The sequence below is a fragment of the Prenolepis imparis genome, unplaced genomic scaffold (genome assembly GCF_030444845.1).
Source record: "Prenolepis imparis isolate NDT839.2.m4 unplaced genomic scaffold, iyPreImpa1.0 SCAF_9, whole genome shotgun sequence".
Taxonomy (NCBI): Eukaryota; Metazoa; Arthropoda; class Insecta; order Hymenoptera; family Formicidae; genus Prenolepis; species Prenolepis imparis.
Genome location: NW_028141167.1, coordinates 9,978,054 through 9,995,707, shown reverse-complemented (window position 1 = coordinate 9,995,707; position 17,654 = coordinate 9,978,054). Strand labels below are relative to the sequence as shown.

Sequence of the window (17,654 nt, the reverse complement as noted above, 5' to 3'; positions counted from 1 at the left end):
CAAATCTGTAACTGAGATATATTTTATTCTATTCTCTGCGCTATAAAAGCTATATAAGCGCCGCTATGATTCACGCGCTGATGAAAGGAAAAATCGAGTAAATCACCTGTCCTACCGAACGACGACGATGACGACGATAACGACGATGACGACGATAACGACGATGACGATGATGACGACAATGAGGAGAGGGAGAAGAAACGGGACAGAGAAGGAAGGGGCGCATAATATAAATATCATCACAACGTGTGAGATTAAGATTTTAATGGTACGAAGAGGAGACGCGACGCGCGAAATGACGGCTATCAAAAAGGACGATGCCGACACCATCGAAAAGACATCGCCGAAAATGTCCACCGCAGTGTCCCCGACTCTACAACAGAACTGTAAGAGAACCGCCAGTGCTCGTGCTATAATGTTGTGCGAATAATGTCGAATTTGATATTTGAACAAGAATTTAATCGGCGATGAAAGGATTCATAATTAAGGAATTTATTTCAAGTATTTTCAGATTAAGAATTTTCCGAATTTCTTCTGCGCACACACTTTTTTCCTACAAATTAATAAATTTTTTATTAATTAAAAGGATTATTCGAGCAAGAGTGATGCAGATCCGTGATTTATTACTAGGTACGAATTCGAAATTAAATTGTGAGTTACGGATTTGGACCACCCAGCATTTTTCGAATGGTTCTTTAGCGAATATGGGGATTTTAATCAAAATTTCATAAGCATCAATGTATTTTTTAACTTTGTATCGTCGAATTTAATTAACCGATTTCTAATTTTTTGACGTGATTTAGTGATCCATAGAACTTTGAACAATTATAATTGTTGGTGTCAAGTTAGTGATGGTGAAGAGTTTGAAGAGAATGCATAAAATTTATTTTTGTATTTCTTTCGATATAACATTTTACAAAAGTGCAATTAAGGAAGGAAATTTAAGAAGATTTAACTGATTGTGAATTTAGACCGGTTGTTTATCGTGTTTATGATGAAAATTTTAAAAATATATTTGTATGTAAATCAAATTACACACACACACACACATTGTCGAAGAGAAAGATTTGCAAGTTTGTTTTTTTTTCTTATTTTTTCTGTAACAGAGCTGTCACGTTTTAGCAAAACACAAAAGCACGGAAGCGTTTCGCCTACGACGCGATATAAGCAAGCACCTTGGAGATAACGTGATAATGATATATAATTTGCTTTTTAAATGCGTAAAAAATTATTTTCTTAAAAATACAATTGAACAATCAGCAAATACATATGTATTTTTAAAAGTGTTGATAGAGAAAAATAAAATAGTGATAATAATAATAAGAATCAAGCTTTAATAACAATTTCAAAAATAAGAATAACGATAAAAATATATAAAATAATATATTATTTTTTTAAATTAACGAGAAAGGACATTTGATAAAATAAAGGAAAGTTGAGTCTGAAATTTTTTTCTTAAAATTTAGTTTTTGAAGTTCTTCATAATTGATCCCCGATTGCATCGCAATCTGATCTTTCATTTTATAATCATCGAATGATGTAGAAAATATTTTCCAAGCTGTTTGATAACTCCTACTTATCATTGGTCGTCTTATCTGGGATTATCACGCGCGTAAACTTCACTTCCACTGCAATAAAAAATGATCGAATTGTATGGAGCTATCTCTCGCGAGATTCAGAAGCGCGCGATCGCTATGTATTATTTCACATTAATAAATAATCACATTATGAGACTTTTTTCTTATATACATATATCACACTGTGTGTGTATAAATTTCTATTAATCACATTATGAGAATCGCGTTGCGGTTTATCATCATAATTACCTCTGTATCTTATCGAATCGCATTTGAATTATCGAGCGATGTATGAATCGATATTATTTTTTTATTTAAAAATTTATATAAAAAATTTTGTGTCTATGAATCGAGTCTAACGATTCACATTTCTTGTCATTTCTAACAAATATAAGATAATTACTCATGCTGATAATATATATTTTCTTTGCAATTGTGTTGGATATAGCTGTGCAATGTCTCTCTTAAGATTTTATAAAACTTTGTATATTTATTCTACATCCTTATAGTTGCTTAATATTTTATTTGATGAAATTTACAATGACGCGATAAGAGCGAATTGATTAAAATAATTAAATCAAATTTTTATATTAATAAAAATAATAATATTAATTAAAATAAAAATATTTGTAATAAATCTCAAGATGATCTTTTCTCGAAGAAAGTATTTTTTTTTTTATATACACGGAATGTAAATTTTTTAAATATATTTAATATTTTTTGTTTCTGTATATCTCTCTAGGAAAAACTTATAATATAGCTTCTTACGCGTTATCCTCGCATTCTTTCTCTCTTCGCTTTTTTTATCTTATTATCTTGTCATCAGACATATCATTGATACATTAACACTCGCGTAATTGTACGTGTCCGATGCAATTACACGACGATTAACAATGACTTTTGTTACGGCGAATTAGCATACGGAAATTTTAATTTTAATTGAAATTGTGACACTCATAAACAAAATCTAAAGATGATACCAAAAGATGCAAGATAAAAAATTTGTTACAATACCTCTCTCCTTAATTAAAAAAAATTAATTATATGAGCTCACTTTTTTATCAGGTGCTAAATAATTGATATTGATAAATAATTAATATTGATAAGTAAGTAATTAATATTGATAAGTAATAGATATTGATAAGTAATTGATATTGATAAGTAATTGATATTGATACTATATGAATCTCTCGATGCTTATCTCTTCAATCGAAGAGATTAATATATTATACGTCATCGCAAATTGTTTTTATTTCATCGGAGAAATCTTCTATCTCTTCTAAATAATGTTAACAATTTATGTCCAAAACATGACCTTTTCATCGATCTTATTAATAATATAAATCGAGTCTTTAGGAAGTTGAAACTGTAGTAGTAAGAGGCTATAGATATTTCAATCCATTCTATTTGACTTGATATCATTCAGTTTATAGCTATATTTGTTTTTCTGTATATAAGATGCCATGTCATAGTTTGACAGTTACACACACATTGAAAGATAAATTAGCTGTGAGTCGAATGATACAGAGTCAAACCGAATGGATTTGTAGTATCTCTTTTTCCCTAATATCAGCATATCCTCTCAATTGACAATTAATATTCTTATTTATGTCTAGCTACGTCTCGATAATTGTCAGGATTGATCCCGACATTGCAATGACAGTCATTTTTATCTTAATGATATTCTAAATGTTAATATTAACACAAAAATAACGAGCTTTCGATTAGATTGAACTTCGTTTTATCGGTTTTGTCAGAATTTTACTCATTGTCAAGCAGTCAATAAAATTTACAAACAATCTTTGTGTGTGTACGTACGTTCTTAAGAAATTAGATTTTAGAAATTTTATAAAATTTTGTGAAATATAAAGTTATATAAAAATATTTGTAAATTATAGTATTTTGTCTATAAGTATATTATGTTTCATTTTCATTTATTTCTTAAATTAAAATAGAAAATCAAAGCAAAGAACTCAAACATAATCGAACTCTGTCGTAAGAATTATTTTTTTCGTATGATTAAATAAATTTTATTGATCTATTTAAAATCTATTTAAAATTTAAGAAATAAAAAAAATGACACTCTCTTAAGAGAGACAGAGCATTTTATATTATAAAGTTATGTGGTGTTCCTTTATACAGAGGCTGTAATAATAATAATAATAATAATAATAATAATAATAATTTTACCAAATATGAGCGATTAGAAATTCTCAAGACGATTTCACGAATGACTGATGCGTGAGATAAAAGGACGATCTCTCCGCAGGTATCCTCGGGATCAGACACGTACAGGCGCTGTTACTGTTCCTGGGCATGACCATGGGGTACAGTCTCAGGGTCGCGATGTCGGTGGCCATAGTAGCGATGACAGAGGCGAGTACTGCAAATCCAGATATCAAGGTAAATTATACAATTCTTTATTTTAAGCGTATCTTAAACAGTTCGGTGCTCAAACACCATATGAAACACTTGAGAGTACATTCTCGTTTAATTAAGCGTCAGATAAGCGTATCAAGCATGCTCATTATATAACAACAACGCGATGGACTCATTATTGTTGCTTGGGAAAAATCTACGCATGCAATATCGTATATCGTAATTCCTTTTGCACTTGCGAAATACCGTTTAAATTGCGATCTTGCGTTTGATATTCGATCGATTTACGTTATTGCGTGCCAAAATTGTTCCTTTTTTATTGTCTGATCTCTATTAGCGCTATTTAATAAACGCATTTAACGATTAAATTATAACTATAATATATTAAATATATATTTAATATGAAATATTGAATATCAAATTCAATATTGTATTTATAATATATGTCCAACTTTTCATATTTAATTTTACATTGCTGGATAATTTTTTACATATTATACATGATAATACATTATAGTATTATAGCATACATTTGAGACTATTTAAAACTGTTGAATTATTCAATGAAGCGGAACGGCTTGAATCGATAGATCAGTTTTTACTGATGCGCAGACTGTGTTCCATAAATTCGCGATCGTGTCGCCAGAAAAAAATCTGGAATCTATGTCAGGGCAAGGAAACTTTCCTCATGTTCGCGGAATCAGGGGAGTTAAAGTGCATCGGGTCGAACTGCGGCGCCTGGTGAGATGCTTTCCTCGTTGTATGTTAGACAAATCTCATTCGCGCGTAGTTAACGATTTACAATATTTTTCTATTGTCTCACCCGAGAATATAGCATAAGACTGATACGCTGATTCATTCTCGTTCGATTTCTTGAACGTAAATGCACAATGATCTCGAGTGCAGATAACTCTTATCGTTGTCTTTACAAGGTCACTAATGAAAATCAATGGATAATATCCTGTCAGATTATAATTACTGTCAGATCGCGATGTTGCAATAAGCTCTTCACCCGATTCATGTTACAATATTATATTATACATAATTATAATTTTGCGTTAGTGTTTTAATTTAATTTTATATATATATATATATATATATATATATATATATATATAGAATAAGCAACAGTCTAAACTCTAAAATAACTTTACGCTAGTTAAACTTTCACTATGTATGCCAAGAGATTTTATACGATTGTTATAAGAAACTATTGATTACCGTCATCAGATTTACGACTGGGATCTGGTACAGAGGAACTTGGTGCTCAGCTCATTCTTTTGGGGCTATGTGATAACGCAGGTGCCGAGCGGCTACATTGCCGGCATCTGGAGCGGCCAAAAGCTCCTTAGCATCGGGATGCTGGTGTGCGGCATCTTCAACGTTGTGATACCGAAGGTCGTCAGCTCGTGGGATTTGGCGGCCGTTCTGGTTTGCAGGGTGGGCATGGGTCTTACGCAAGCTTGTCTGTTACCTTGCGTTCATACCCTTCTCTCCAAATGGGCACCACCCTCTGAAAGAGCAAGACTAGGTGAGAATAAAATAGATTCAAAACTCGCGTCAGAGGAATTTCGATTTAATCCTAAGTTTTTATATATTGTCATAAATATATATGTACATATAATATTTAATATATAATATAAATATATAATATAAAATATATATTTATGTTATGCATGATTCTATTTAGTTTATTAAAATTTGTATTGAATTTTACATTGTCTCTTTCTCTTCATAAAATTTTTAAAAAACCAATCGAAAGACGAAAAATTTGATGGAAAGTCTACAATAATTAATTATTTTGCTTATAAGAAATGGTAAATATATTCGTTTTTTACTTTTTGATCGTCAGGAACTTTTGTTTATGCGGGTGCCCAATTCGGTACGGTAATCACATTGCCCATTTCCGGATTTCTCGCTGAATCGAGCATAGGTTGGCCTAGCATCTTTTACATATTTGGTGCATTAACGATCCTCTGGAGTATGGTTTTCTTCTACTTCGGGGCAGATTCACCAGCCGAACATCGTAGCATTTCCCAGAAAGAAAGAGAATATATAGAGGAAAGTTTGAGAACCACAGAAACAAAAGATGAAGATGAACCCAAACAGGTAAAAAAATAGCACACACACTTTATATATACTTATATACATATATATAACATTATAAATCTCAATAACTAATTTAGATATTACATATATATCTTATTTGCTTTTTTCCTGATTATTCTTAATATCGTGAATTAAAGTGAAATCTACTTTTTAATCTTAAGCTACCATTTTTTTATTATTGCATTGTAATAACATGAATCATTACATAAATTTTTTAGATTTATGTAATGATTCATTAATAAGCCACACATATACAGATAGAATAATACAACGCATTTATTTGCGATTCTATATCTTTTATTAGAAATTGCGTATACCATGGAAAGAAATATTCACCTCGGTACCCATGTGGGCTCTTACAATAGCCCATTGCAGTCAAAATTGGGGATATTGGACTCTACTGACGGAAATGCCTAGCTACATGGCGGGCGTAATGAAAGACATTAAAATGGTAAACCATAAAATTTTATAAAACAAGGAAAAGAGAAAGGAGATGTCTTCCTCTTAGTTTAAAAATTACGTACTGTTTCACGTTATTTTAATTTTGTTTTATTTTCGAAATTTATTTATTGCCATTATCACATCACATTTCAACATCTATTTAATCGAATAAAATGCATTTATGTCGAAGACATAGTATTCTTATAAGTTTTCTCATCTTTACGCTAATTCAACTGATCTTTTGAAAAAATATTATTCACTCAGTAATACAATCACATATTTCGATATGTAGAGCACGCAAAAATTCCTATTGCAATTCTCATTGCTCCACTTTTAAGTTTCAATGCGAATTTTCTCACGTTCTCGCGAAGTCAGCTGATTAATGTCTTAAAATATTTTGTTCTTGAAAATGATTGCGTTCGTCCTATTTTTTTTATAAATAGTTTCTTTTTGAATTTTATGGAAATAATTCTTGTAATTAATAAATTAATTAATTAACACGTACCTTTTCTTTTTCACAGAGCGGTGTATTTTCCGCGGTGCCGTACTTGGTCATGTGGATTCTCAGTTTTCCCATCAGCTGGCTGTCCGATTACGCGCTGAAGAAGGGCGCGTCCAGAGGCACGGTCAGAAAGGTTTGCAATACAGTGGCCCATTGGGGCCCAGCCATCGCCCTGGCGTGTATGAGTATCACTCCTGATAATTACACCTGGGCCGTCGTCATTCTTACCATAGCGGTGGGTCTGAACGCCGGATCTCTATGCGGTTATCAAATCAATCATATCGATCTCAGTCCGAATTTCGCCGGCACGATGATGTCCATCACCAATTGCGTTGCGACCATTACAGCCATTGTCGCGCCGCTGATATGCAGTCTGATCGTCACCGACCAGGTAATTATTCCTTCTCGTTTGCGTACTCAAGAATATTATACGCGAATAACAAGTTTCGTCTTATACATAAATGCTTTCAGTTTTAAAATTAAGTAAGTGTAATATGCATTTTCGACAAAATCTTTCAATTATCTATGAAGTGATAAAATTAGATATAAAGAAATTATTAAAATCAAGTAATTTTAATTTTTTAAATTTAGCTTGGTGTTTCTTAAGGTGAAAGTGAAGAGCGACATTTATAAATTCTAATAGTACATTTAAATTACTTAATTTCGGAAACGACGAGAAAAATCATTATCGGGAGATCTTCCATTTTTTCAGAGCAACGTGTATCAATGGAATATCGTATTCTATGTCTCGGCGGCGATCTTCTTTTTGGGTAATCTGATATTCGTGATATTCGGCAAGGGCGAAGTGCAATGGTGGAACGATCCTGAGGAGGTCCAAGCTCGACGGCAAAAACGGAACGGAGACATAGAAGATAAAAGACAAACTTGAAATTCATATAGATTGTGATGTAGACTGATAGGACTTTTATTTTTCAAACTTACCAGCGGGACTGTGTGATTTAAATCAGACTTGAGTTTGAAGTTATACACACATAGGACCAAAAAAACTGATCTATATTAAATTTGACTTTAAATGAATCTTCTGAGATCTCGAAGTTGCGATAGATCAGTCTGTTTGTCGTCGTTGCTGTATAAGTGTTGCAGTACATATTATTATTGCTCCATTCTGAAGTATGATGATTTTTTAACTCTGTTACATTAGTGCGCTCGTTATCTCCTTTTTCCACTGGAGGACAACCGTTAATCTGTGAGATTAGAATATATTTTTAATCACATTATTATATAATGAATTTCTATTTTCTATTTAAGTCGCGGTTTCAGATAAATACTACAGAATTTTGAACATTGTACATACACTTGCTCCATGCATACTAAACAAGATAAATTTTTCTTCAAATGGAATAAAATTTTTTGGATTACTGTAAAAATTTGAGAAACAAAATTTATCGCGAAACAGATATCTATATTATAATTATTAATTATAAGAATATTTGTTATAAAGTACAAATTTTTATATAATCAAATATATCTCTAAAATATCATTATATATGTATAATCAAAAAGTAAGGTGCCTTTAAAATAATAGACATAAAGGATAACTAATAATTTATCTTCGTTTTAATTTTAAATTTCATTAATCATATTGACCCTCTTTCTTTATCTCGGATTGTACGACGCGTATATAGATTTATATATATATATAACAATCATTTGTTATATATATATAACAATAGATACATTTTCTTCGATGAATTCACTTCGAATATTGAACGAATCTTTATCTAACAAAACGCATACACCATGCTCGCGAATCGCAAACGTTCGCATTAAACGTGTTATCTTTGTAGGACGAAAGACAAGAAAGTGATTATTTATCGAGGCACGATCTATTCCGATGCTCGTCACACAACTCCCGTATAAATGAAAGAACGTAATTAGGGCACAGAGTAGATATTATTAAATCACCTTTCTTTCAACGAATCTTGAATTATCTTTAAAAAAATGTATCCATTTTCAAGATAAATCATATTCAAATTCTGACAATAGTATATTTTCTAAATAAAAAGAAAATTATTCCTCTTTTTTCTTTAGAATATTTTTCTTTCCTTCTTGTTCTTATAATGTTCTCTATGTGTTATGATCATTTTAAAGATATATTTAATTTGTAACTTATAATTTGTAGCTTATAGCAATTAGTATATATAATTGATTCCTTCCAATTATAGTAAATGTGCCATAATTAAATGTTAATTTCGTCCGACATATAAGTTGAAGAAAAGACAGATTAAAGGAGGGAACATTGAGCAGATGTACAATTAATAATGCAAATTGATTACATCCTGTTATACCGTAGTGATTCCAATGCTCGAGGATAATGTAACAACGTGATGTACAGCGTCGTTCAAGTATGCGTTTGAGCGCGCAAAAGGGTGGGAGAATCTGTTTTCGGTGATGCAGTATAAAACTACGTGGATATGATCGATGGATTGTAGTCGTTTCTGTAATTTGTTCCCGTGTCTGCTTTCCGACGAGAGATTCACCGCAATGACGTCGTCTGTGCGGAAGAAGAGAGTTTCCATCGTCTCCCTCTCAGAGAAGATGAAGACTTCACTGAATAAACCTAAAGGTAATTTATTATAAACATATAATTAATGGTATATTTATACATTATAATTAATAGTACATTTAATATACACTATATATTTAAAAAAAAGAAAAAATATTTTGCAAATAAATCTGTTGAAAAAGAAATTTTAATGGAACTCTGAGTTATTAAAAAAGATGCTTTAATATTCTCTAATTTTGCAAGATATTTTATTTTTTATACAAAACATTGCTTTACCTAAAAAATAAAAATTATTGTTAAAATATGGGGAATAAACGACAACTCGTAACATTAAATTTAATTACATTTATAGATAAATTTAGGAGATAGATTTTTCCTTAAGAAAAATATGAAGACATCAATTAGTTTTCTAGTTATAAAACAATTTAAAAAAAAAGATTTTCTTACTAAATTTCAGCACATATATTGAATTCATATTTCTAATTAATTTTAAATAGACTTTAGTAGAATTTTAATTTGAATGTTAATTATAAATATTTGCAATGTTAAATATTACAATAATGAAGATTGCAATAAACGCGTGGGTTCTTTCTTTCTCAATATTTTCGAAAAACTTAACTTTAAATCTGTCATTATAATTAGAGTCAGAAATAGTAAAACATTCTGTATAATAAATAATACGTGATATCGTAAGATTTACAATAAAATGATTGAAAATTTAAATTAGAGTATCTATTCATAATTTTTATATATATATAAAATATATAAAACATTTAAAAATGATTTATAAAATATAAAAATATGAAAATAGCATATATATAAATAATACAGTAAATAAAAATTATAACATATAAAATTAAAATTCTGTTTTTTCTTTCATCACATATGGATATTATCTGCAAAATCTGATTAACATGACATATCATTTTTATAAATATGTAGCAGATTATTGGATAATAGCAGAGTATTATCGATTACACATTCGATAATGATAACGTTAGATAGAATTATTGAGAGAAAAAAACTCACAATCATTATTCGACAGTTAAATTGCAGATAATATCGATTACGGAATAATCATTGTGAATTATGTTGATGCGCGATGTATATTAACATCGAAACACGCGTGTGCTTCTTATCATTCATTAATATACAAAATTCATAAATATACAAAAAAAGTTTCAAAATTTATATTTATTATTTACTTTGCAATTTTTTGACATAAATATTTTATTTCATATTGGCACTTCAGATTTTTAAAACGAGTGATATAAAGAGTGTTATCAATATATCATTAATGATTGTGTGAGTGTATAAAGGGTGTAAATGAGTGATAAGAAGAGCAAACTTGGTTATTGATTTGAAATAAATAATATCAATCAAATTTAACGATAATAGTAATAATAACATTGCGCATCTCTTTTTATGATTTATTACAAAATTTAACAAAAAAATTATCTTACTTTTTCTTGCATTATACATTTAGAGTTTTCCGCATATCATTTTAATTTATTTTTTTGTATAATCCATCCTTCGTCAATTTTCTCCTGATCTGTATTTCGAAGCGAATCTGGAAGAAGACACATTTCACAAATGAAAGCAATATGTTATGCAATTATCGATTGAAATTAATTTACACTCTGCGCGTTCTTGGATTGAACGTGGAATAAAATAGAAGAGAATCATCGGATAGATGCGATTACTAAGATTTTATCGATCGCACTCGCATACCGGTGATTTCTCTGACGTAATAGGCAATTGTTGCTGGATTCCAAGTACAAACACCGAGCGTGCGAGCTGATCACTGACGCAGCGTGGTCTTGATGACAATGACATAATTTGTATTCGATTCCGCGTTTATACGTGATGTCCATGTAAACATAATTATCGGCATTACAATGAACCTATCATTATAAAAATTAAGAAATTACAACCAAAAAGAACTATAAACGTTTTTGTATTTTTCCATTAATTAAAAATTTTTTAAATTTAAAAATCTTTACGCGTTATTTATTATTATATTAAACTTATTATATTATATTAAAAATATAATATATAAAAGCAAAATGCAAATATTGATACAAAACTTTATTTAATAAAAAGTATAATGATTTTCAAGCCTTACGTGCAAAATTTTATTATTAAATATGTTGTATGTTATATTTTTCAAAAATAAATTATTTAGAGCCAACAAATTAATAATTTGAAAATACTTTTTAATAAAAAGAAACTAGTCTTTTGCACGTTCTCGTTCAGATAATTAGAGTATATATAATTATTATATCATGTACCATATAAATCCTTGCAGCATGGTACGGATGCAGACACACGCAGATGCTGCTCATGTGCTTCGGCTTCTTTTGCTGCTACGCCGTCCGGGTGACGACCTCGGTGACCCTGGAGGCGATGACCAATGCGGACAGCGCTAATCCCGACTTCGAGGTGCGTATAATAACGATATAATTACCTTCACAACGCTAATTCTAATAAACGTACGGATCTCTTTAAAGGAGTTTGACTGGAGCGAACCAGTCAAACACTTGATCCTTAGTTCCTTCTTCTGGGGCTACACTTGTACGCAAATACCTGCCAGCATTCTCGCTCAGCGATGGAGCGCTCAGGGATTATTCTCGATGACTCTTATCATCTCCGGTGTGCTGACCCTCTGCAGCCCGATCGCTACTCGTTACGGAGGTTGGCAGGCGATGATCGCCACCAGGGTGATCTGTGGCCTCGCTCAGGGTGCCGCTCTACCCTCTCTTCATACCCTGTTGTCCAAGTGGTCGCCACCGGAGGAGCGTGGTAGACTCGGTCAGTGACTATTTTATCTGGTAACGCATAACAAACATATATACTTTTAGTCTAATCCAAGCGAGTATATATATGTATAAGTATCATAAATGCCGAAAATTTTCAATATTTTGCGGAAATTACGTACTAGAGTACTTGACAAATTTTATTTGCATTTGTCTACCACACATTTTTTTTATTTAATATGAAATATAACAGAAATTGGAGACTTTTGTAAGATATTATCGCGTATTAAAATTGAAATCGATATTCTAACAAATTGCTCCAGAATTGTACGATGATTCTATTTCGATTTTTCTAATGATACTGTAGTATGCATATTCTAAATTGCTTTATGCCAAGTTTTATGCTAATGCTTTTTTAATTACGATTATATCATATAAAATTAGTAATTTTGATTTAGCATTCTTGGTTGATGAATTGTGATTTAATTAGCAGGCACGTTTGACGCAGATAAATAGAGAAAAAATTTTTTATCGCAGCCTGGCAATGTCGAATTGATTGAGCACGTCGAGATTGTTGTAGTTTTTTACAAAAGATCTTTTCTTTTCAAAATTAATATCACGTAGTAAAAATATTTCTGCAATTCAAGCAAATTATACACGTTTTTTTATTCTCTTTTCCCAGTTTTTTCATCGTTAAAATAAATCCTCGACATTCCCAGGTTTTCCAAAATAATCTTAATGAAAACAAATTTCATAAAAAGAAATATACTCGAAATTTTATGCAAGATTTAAAGAGATAATTGAAAATTTATTTTGATAGGTCATACTTGCAATATATTTTTCATACTTTTTCAGCAACATTCGTTTATTCCGGCGGTTGGATTGGAAACGTAGTATGTTTGCTAAGTACTGGCTTTCTCGCAGCATCATCCATCGGCTGGCCTAGCTGTTTTTTCGTTTGGGGAACTGTCAGCATTATAAGCGGCGCCGCTTTCTGCATATTTGGAAAGGATTCACCCTCTGAACATCCCAGGATACCTTTGGATGAAAAGGAGTACATTGAGATGAGTCTGGGAATAACAGAGATCGATGAGGTGACATATTCCTTCAACATTCTATATCAAAAAAAGAAGTAAATTCACGTCAATTTCATCACTTTAAACTTGTTGATTTTAAATTTAATTCAATTTTAAGAATCTTTTATGATTTAATTAAGAGAGAATAGTTTTAAATATATAAATTATAAATCGTTGTTGTAGATACTTGTGAGTGAATTTACATAAATAAATAAAAAAATACTTAGATTTTTTGATTTAAGGAAAATCTTAATTCTAACAATAAGTTTTTAAATTAAAACTTTCAAGCTTAAAGGAATTTTGCAATTGCGGGATGAATTTTTTCTATAATTTTTTTCTTTTTTTTAGAAACCTTCCACTCCATGGATATCCATATTCAAGAGTCCACCGGTTTGGGCATTATTAGCGACGCAATGCGCGCAATCCTGGGGATTCTGGATGCTGCTAACAGAAATCCCGTCCTATATGACTTCGATCATGCGTTTCGACATCAAGCAAGTGAGTTTTTTGTAATCTCGGATAGAATTTAAGTATTTGTTCTGTATATATATGCTGCGCTCTTACAAAATTTAAGAAAATAAACCTTGAAATTCGGTCGAGTCGCGCGCGTGTTTCGATTGCGAAAATCGCGCACGATGCGTTTGGAATATTAAATAATAGTTCAATGCATACGTCGATGATGGAAGAATGATTAATATGCCAAACTCGGGTCAATCCGAGGCTCTGGTCGGTGGATCATCACGGTCAGTGGATCATCACGGTCGTCGTGGACATTAGTTCCAATACCGTTGTCAAAATCAATGACTGTAAGAAAATAAAAAATAAAATTTAAAAAATTAACGAATCAATCAAATCGAATTTAGTGATATTGATTACATTTTAATTATATATTGTCATATATTTTAGTACATAAGATAAACTTCATGAAATATTTTTCAATTTCTCTTCAATTTCGATGTTGCAAAAAATCCTCTCTCGCTGTAAAAAAAATTTTAAATCTTAATGTTTATTAACATATATCAATTTATAACATAAATAACGCAACTTTAAATAATATCACTTTAAAATCAAAGCTAATGAATTAGAGTTAATTGTTATATCAATTAAATTTGAATATGAATTAATATTCTGCATTCTTCTTTTTTCTTATGCGATAATTACACAGAATGGTTTGATGACCGCATTACCGTACTTGACGGCGTGGATCGTCAGCTTCCCAATCAGCTACGTGTCTGATCTCTGCATCCGGAAAAACATCGTGACGACGGAGAGGTCACGGAAGATCTGCAACACGATCGGCCAGTGGACACCGGCGATCGCGTTGATCGGATTGGGATACACGAGACAGGACCAGCCGAAATTAGCTGTGAGCATCCTCGTCATCGCCGTATCCAGTAACATCGCCGCTTTCTGCGGCCACAACGTCAACCATATGGACCTCAGTCCGAACTTTGCCGGCACGCTTATGGGATTCACGAATGCCATCGCGTCTGCTTGTGGCATTCTCGCACCGTTAATCGCTGGTGTCATCGTCAAGGATTCGGTTCGTAAAATCTTTTATCTCTTATAATTATAGAGTTTAATAAATCCTTCTCTTAGAATTTATTATAGCTTATAAAAATATAGTATAAACATAAATCTCTTAATATTCGAACAACATATTCTAAATAGCTTCTTTTATAATGTAATATATAATCTTTATCCAAAATAAGTTTTATTATTATTTTGATTTCATTGTTCGTTGCTCTTTAATACATTCTCTTGCTTCATTAAAGCGTAATGAATTTAATCACTTCTTTTTCTTGTTTAGACTAACATTTTGCAATGGCGAAGTGTATTTTTCCTGTCGGCTGGAATATACACCTTGGGCAATCTAATCTTCATCATATTTGGCACTAGCAAGGTGCAAAAGTGGAATGACGAGATTAAAAGCAGGCGAGATAACATCGTACGTAAAATATCGATGACACCGGCAACTGTCGCGACGATATATGAGCAGAAAGACATCGAAAAGATTCCATGACTATAAAATTGCGCAACATATGACACTTGTTTTCCTTTTTATTTTTTAAACTGTGTTCATTTTAAGTGTGTGGATATGTGGTTTTGCGTGCTAACTTCTAAATGACTTTATCTAAATGACTAGGTGGAATACGATATCGTCTTGAAGATATGCATACGACTGTTCATTATATCTATTAAAGATTGACTTGACTAGAGGCTACATATCTGCATTGAGTTCAAAGATACAAATATATATAAAATGTAGATATATAAAGAATGTTGATCAAGTCAAATGTATAGATAAAATGTCCTTTAATTAAATTATTAATGATTAAATTCGAATAGACTTTGCAATGAAAATGCTGCAATTGAATTTAAACGGAACTTAGAATTTAATTTAGTTTAATTTAAATAAATTCAAATTTAATTTCTAATAATTTCTTATTTCTAATGAATTTAATCTCGAAACTATTTAACATTACAATTGAAAAATTTATAAGACTATATCTTTTTAAATTTTCATATAAAAACAATGGACATTTAATCTATTTGAAATAACCATTAATAAAAAATGTCTTTAGTTGTAAAATTATTTGTATATTAAATCTTAAGCTACCTCAGTCATTTTTTGGATGATTTTTCAATGTATTGGTCCGAATGGCACGCGCGATGAATATTGCGCCGATAACTGTTGCCAATAATGTGACATAAGTGACGAACGTCGAGAGGGATGAGTCTCCGACCGGGATCGGCCACACGTATGTACGATCGTTCGACATACGATACGGAATTTCACGCCATTTGACTGCCAGACTGACACATGGCTCACACAGATCCGTCTTGGACACTCTATGATCTCTGATCCTCTCCCGACATCCCAGTAGCAGCTTCGGTTCGGGCACTATCGCGTCGACGTAGCCACCGGTCTCATGGGCGTACCGATAACGCTGATGAAGCGGGATCATTAAATTTGACGATGACGAACTTACGGATGCACAAGCCGTCACGTTTTGTCGACCAGCCTTCTCAGTAAATAGCTCGACGTCAGTCTCACCTACGGAACAGATTGTACTCTGCAATGTTATCAATTAATACAATTAATTAATTGGGCCTTTCAAATAGCAAAGACATCTTTAGATTTTTTAATATAAATCAATAAGAAATATAATTATTAATATAAATTGTAAAAAACTAGTTGTCGAATTAATGTAATTAATATATATAGTTTACAAGATTTATATACACAATAATCAGAAATGGCCTAGTTTACATCGAGCACTTGATACGCGTATCAAATAGTAAATAACTAGTACATTGATTCAGTTATTGGCTGATCAGCTCAAATTCACTACTTGATAAGCGTATCAAGTGCTCGATGTAAACTAGGCCAATGTTATGATATATATTCTTTTGTATTCAAACCCAAAACTTATTATTTAGGAGACTTTAAACAATGTGCGACAATTTTAAATTTATGTAAATAAAATTAATATTTTAAGATTCAAAATTACAATTTTGTCTTCAAGTTAATTATTTAATATAATTAAGGCACATACCGCGCCCCTTCTTCTCAATTCAGCTATTTCATCAACATTGACATATAATGCTGATGGTAATTCCATGTAAATGGCAGCTTGACAGTTGTCATTGATAAGATCCTTGAAATACACACGATAAACCAATGTTCTGCAAAAGATAGAAAAATATTAGAATTCTACGAGATCATCGTTCACTCGTACTCCAACGTTCCTAACCTATGAAATCCGCGTCCTTCCACATCGAGCTCGATTTCAGCCTCGATTCCCTCGCAAATTCGTGCACATCGCATCCATAGAATCAATGCTGCGACAATTCGCGAGTAATTTGATCCAGATACGTGTACTGTCATTTTTGTACGTCTAACTCGCCGCTGGTTGCATGATTCTGATGTTTACACTTACACATCCACGTGAAATGTATCTATACCTATTTGATAGAGAGAGAAAGAGAGATTCAGGTCTATAACCCCCCACCCCCCCAAATGAATAATCTTGTAATTTTAAAGAGTACCTTGCAATAAGAAACAATAATATTATATATAAATCACATATTTTATTAAATATATAATTTACTATATATTTAATAGTAGAGTTTACTATATAATATATATATATATATATATAATTTCGTATTTTGTTACTTTTTAATTCTGCAAGTAAATCTTGCAAATGGCATAGACAAAAAATCTTCATATTTATAAAATACTTTAAAAATGATAAATATACTAATATAATTCTAGAAATA

The 17,654-nt window shown here is 31.4% G+C and overlaps 3 protein-coding genes and 1 long non-coding RNA gene across 13 annotated transcripts; 2 read left to right on the top strand and 2 right to left on the bottom strand.

Moving 5' to 3' along the window:
* Positions 1-37: 37 nt before the first annotated feature.
* On the top strand, positions 38-9,006 carry LOC145941165 (putative inorganic phosphate cotransporter). The gene is made up of 7 exons (XM_083047083.1): positions 38-386; positions 3,847-3,980; positions 5,187-5,487; positions 5,809-6,065; positions 6,370-6,516; positions 7,028-7,399; positions 7,721-9,006. The coding sequence occupies exons 1-7, from the start codon at positions 128-130 to the stop codon at positions 7,895-7,897; spliced, it is 1,647 nt and encodes a 548-aa protein (XP_082903209.1). The 5' UTR covers positions 38-127; the 3' UTR covers positions 7,898-9,006.
* LOC145941172 (uncharacterized) lies at positions 899-5,935 on the bottom strand. Its single transcript, XR_014426140.1, has 4 exons — positions 5,795-5,935; positions 5,178-5,469; positions 3,768-3,960; positions 899-1,628 (listed from the first exon to the last, which is right to left on the bottom strand). It is a non-coding gene; the product is annotated as an uncharacterized LOC145941172 (long non-coding RNA).
* LOC145941168 (GPI alpha-1,4-mannosyltransferase I, stabilizing subunit) lies at positions 7,012-17,391 on the bottom strand. Of its 10 annotated transcripts, none has more exons than XM_083047094.1 (11): positions 17,126-17,391; positions 16,928-17,057; positions 14,529-16,444; positions 14,244-14,345; positions 13,139-14,171; positions 12,122-12,363; positions 11,827-11,970; positions 11,267-11,439; positions 10,999-11,105; positions 9,318-9,589; positions 7,012-8,213 (listed from the first exon to the last, which is right to left on the bottom strand). In XM_083047094.1, the coding sequence occupies exons 1-3, from the start codon at positions 17,257-17,259 to the stop codon at positions 15,989-15,991; spliced, it is 720 nt and encodes a 239-aa protein (XP_082903220.1). In that variant the 5' UTR covers positions 17,260-17,391; the 3' UTR covers positions 7,012-8,213; positions 9,318-9,589; positions 10,999-11,105; positions 11,267-11,439; positions 11,827-11,970; positions 12,122-12,363; positions 13,139-14,171; positions 14,244-14,345; positions 14,529-15,988. The 10 variants fall into 10 exon arrangements, with proteins under 10 accessions (XP_082903220.1, XP_082903216.1, XP_082903217.1 ...); XM_083047090.1 differs by having other exon boundaries at positions 11,827-12,363; positions 13,139-13,329; positions 13,720-14,171; XM_083047091.1 differs by having other exon boundaries at positions 11,827-12,363; positions 13,139-13,329; positions 14,040-14,171.
* LOC145941166 (putative inorganic phosphate cotransporter) lies at positions 9,451-15,390 on the top strand. Its single transcript, XM_083047084.1, has 7 exons — positions 9,451-9,595; positions 11,844-11,977; positions 12,046-12,346; positions 13,147-13,385; positions 13,716-13,865; positions 14,533-14,910; positions 15,178-15,390. The coding sequence occupies exons 1-7, from the start codon at positions 9,451-9,453 to the stop codon at positions 15,388-15,390; spliced, it is 1,560 nt and encodes a 519-aa protein (XP_082903210.1).
* Positions 17,392-17,654: the final 263 nt, after the last annotated feature.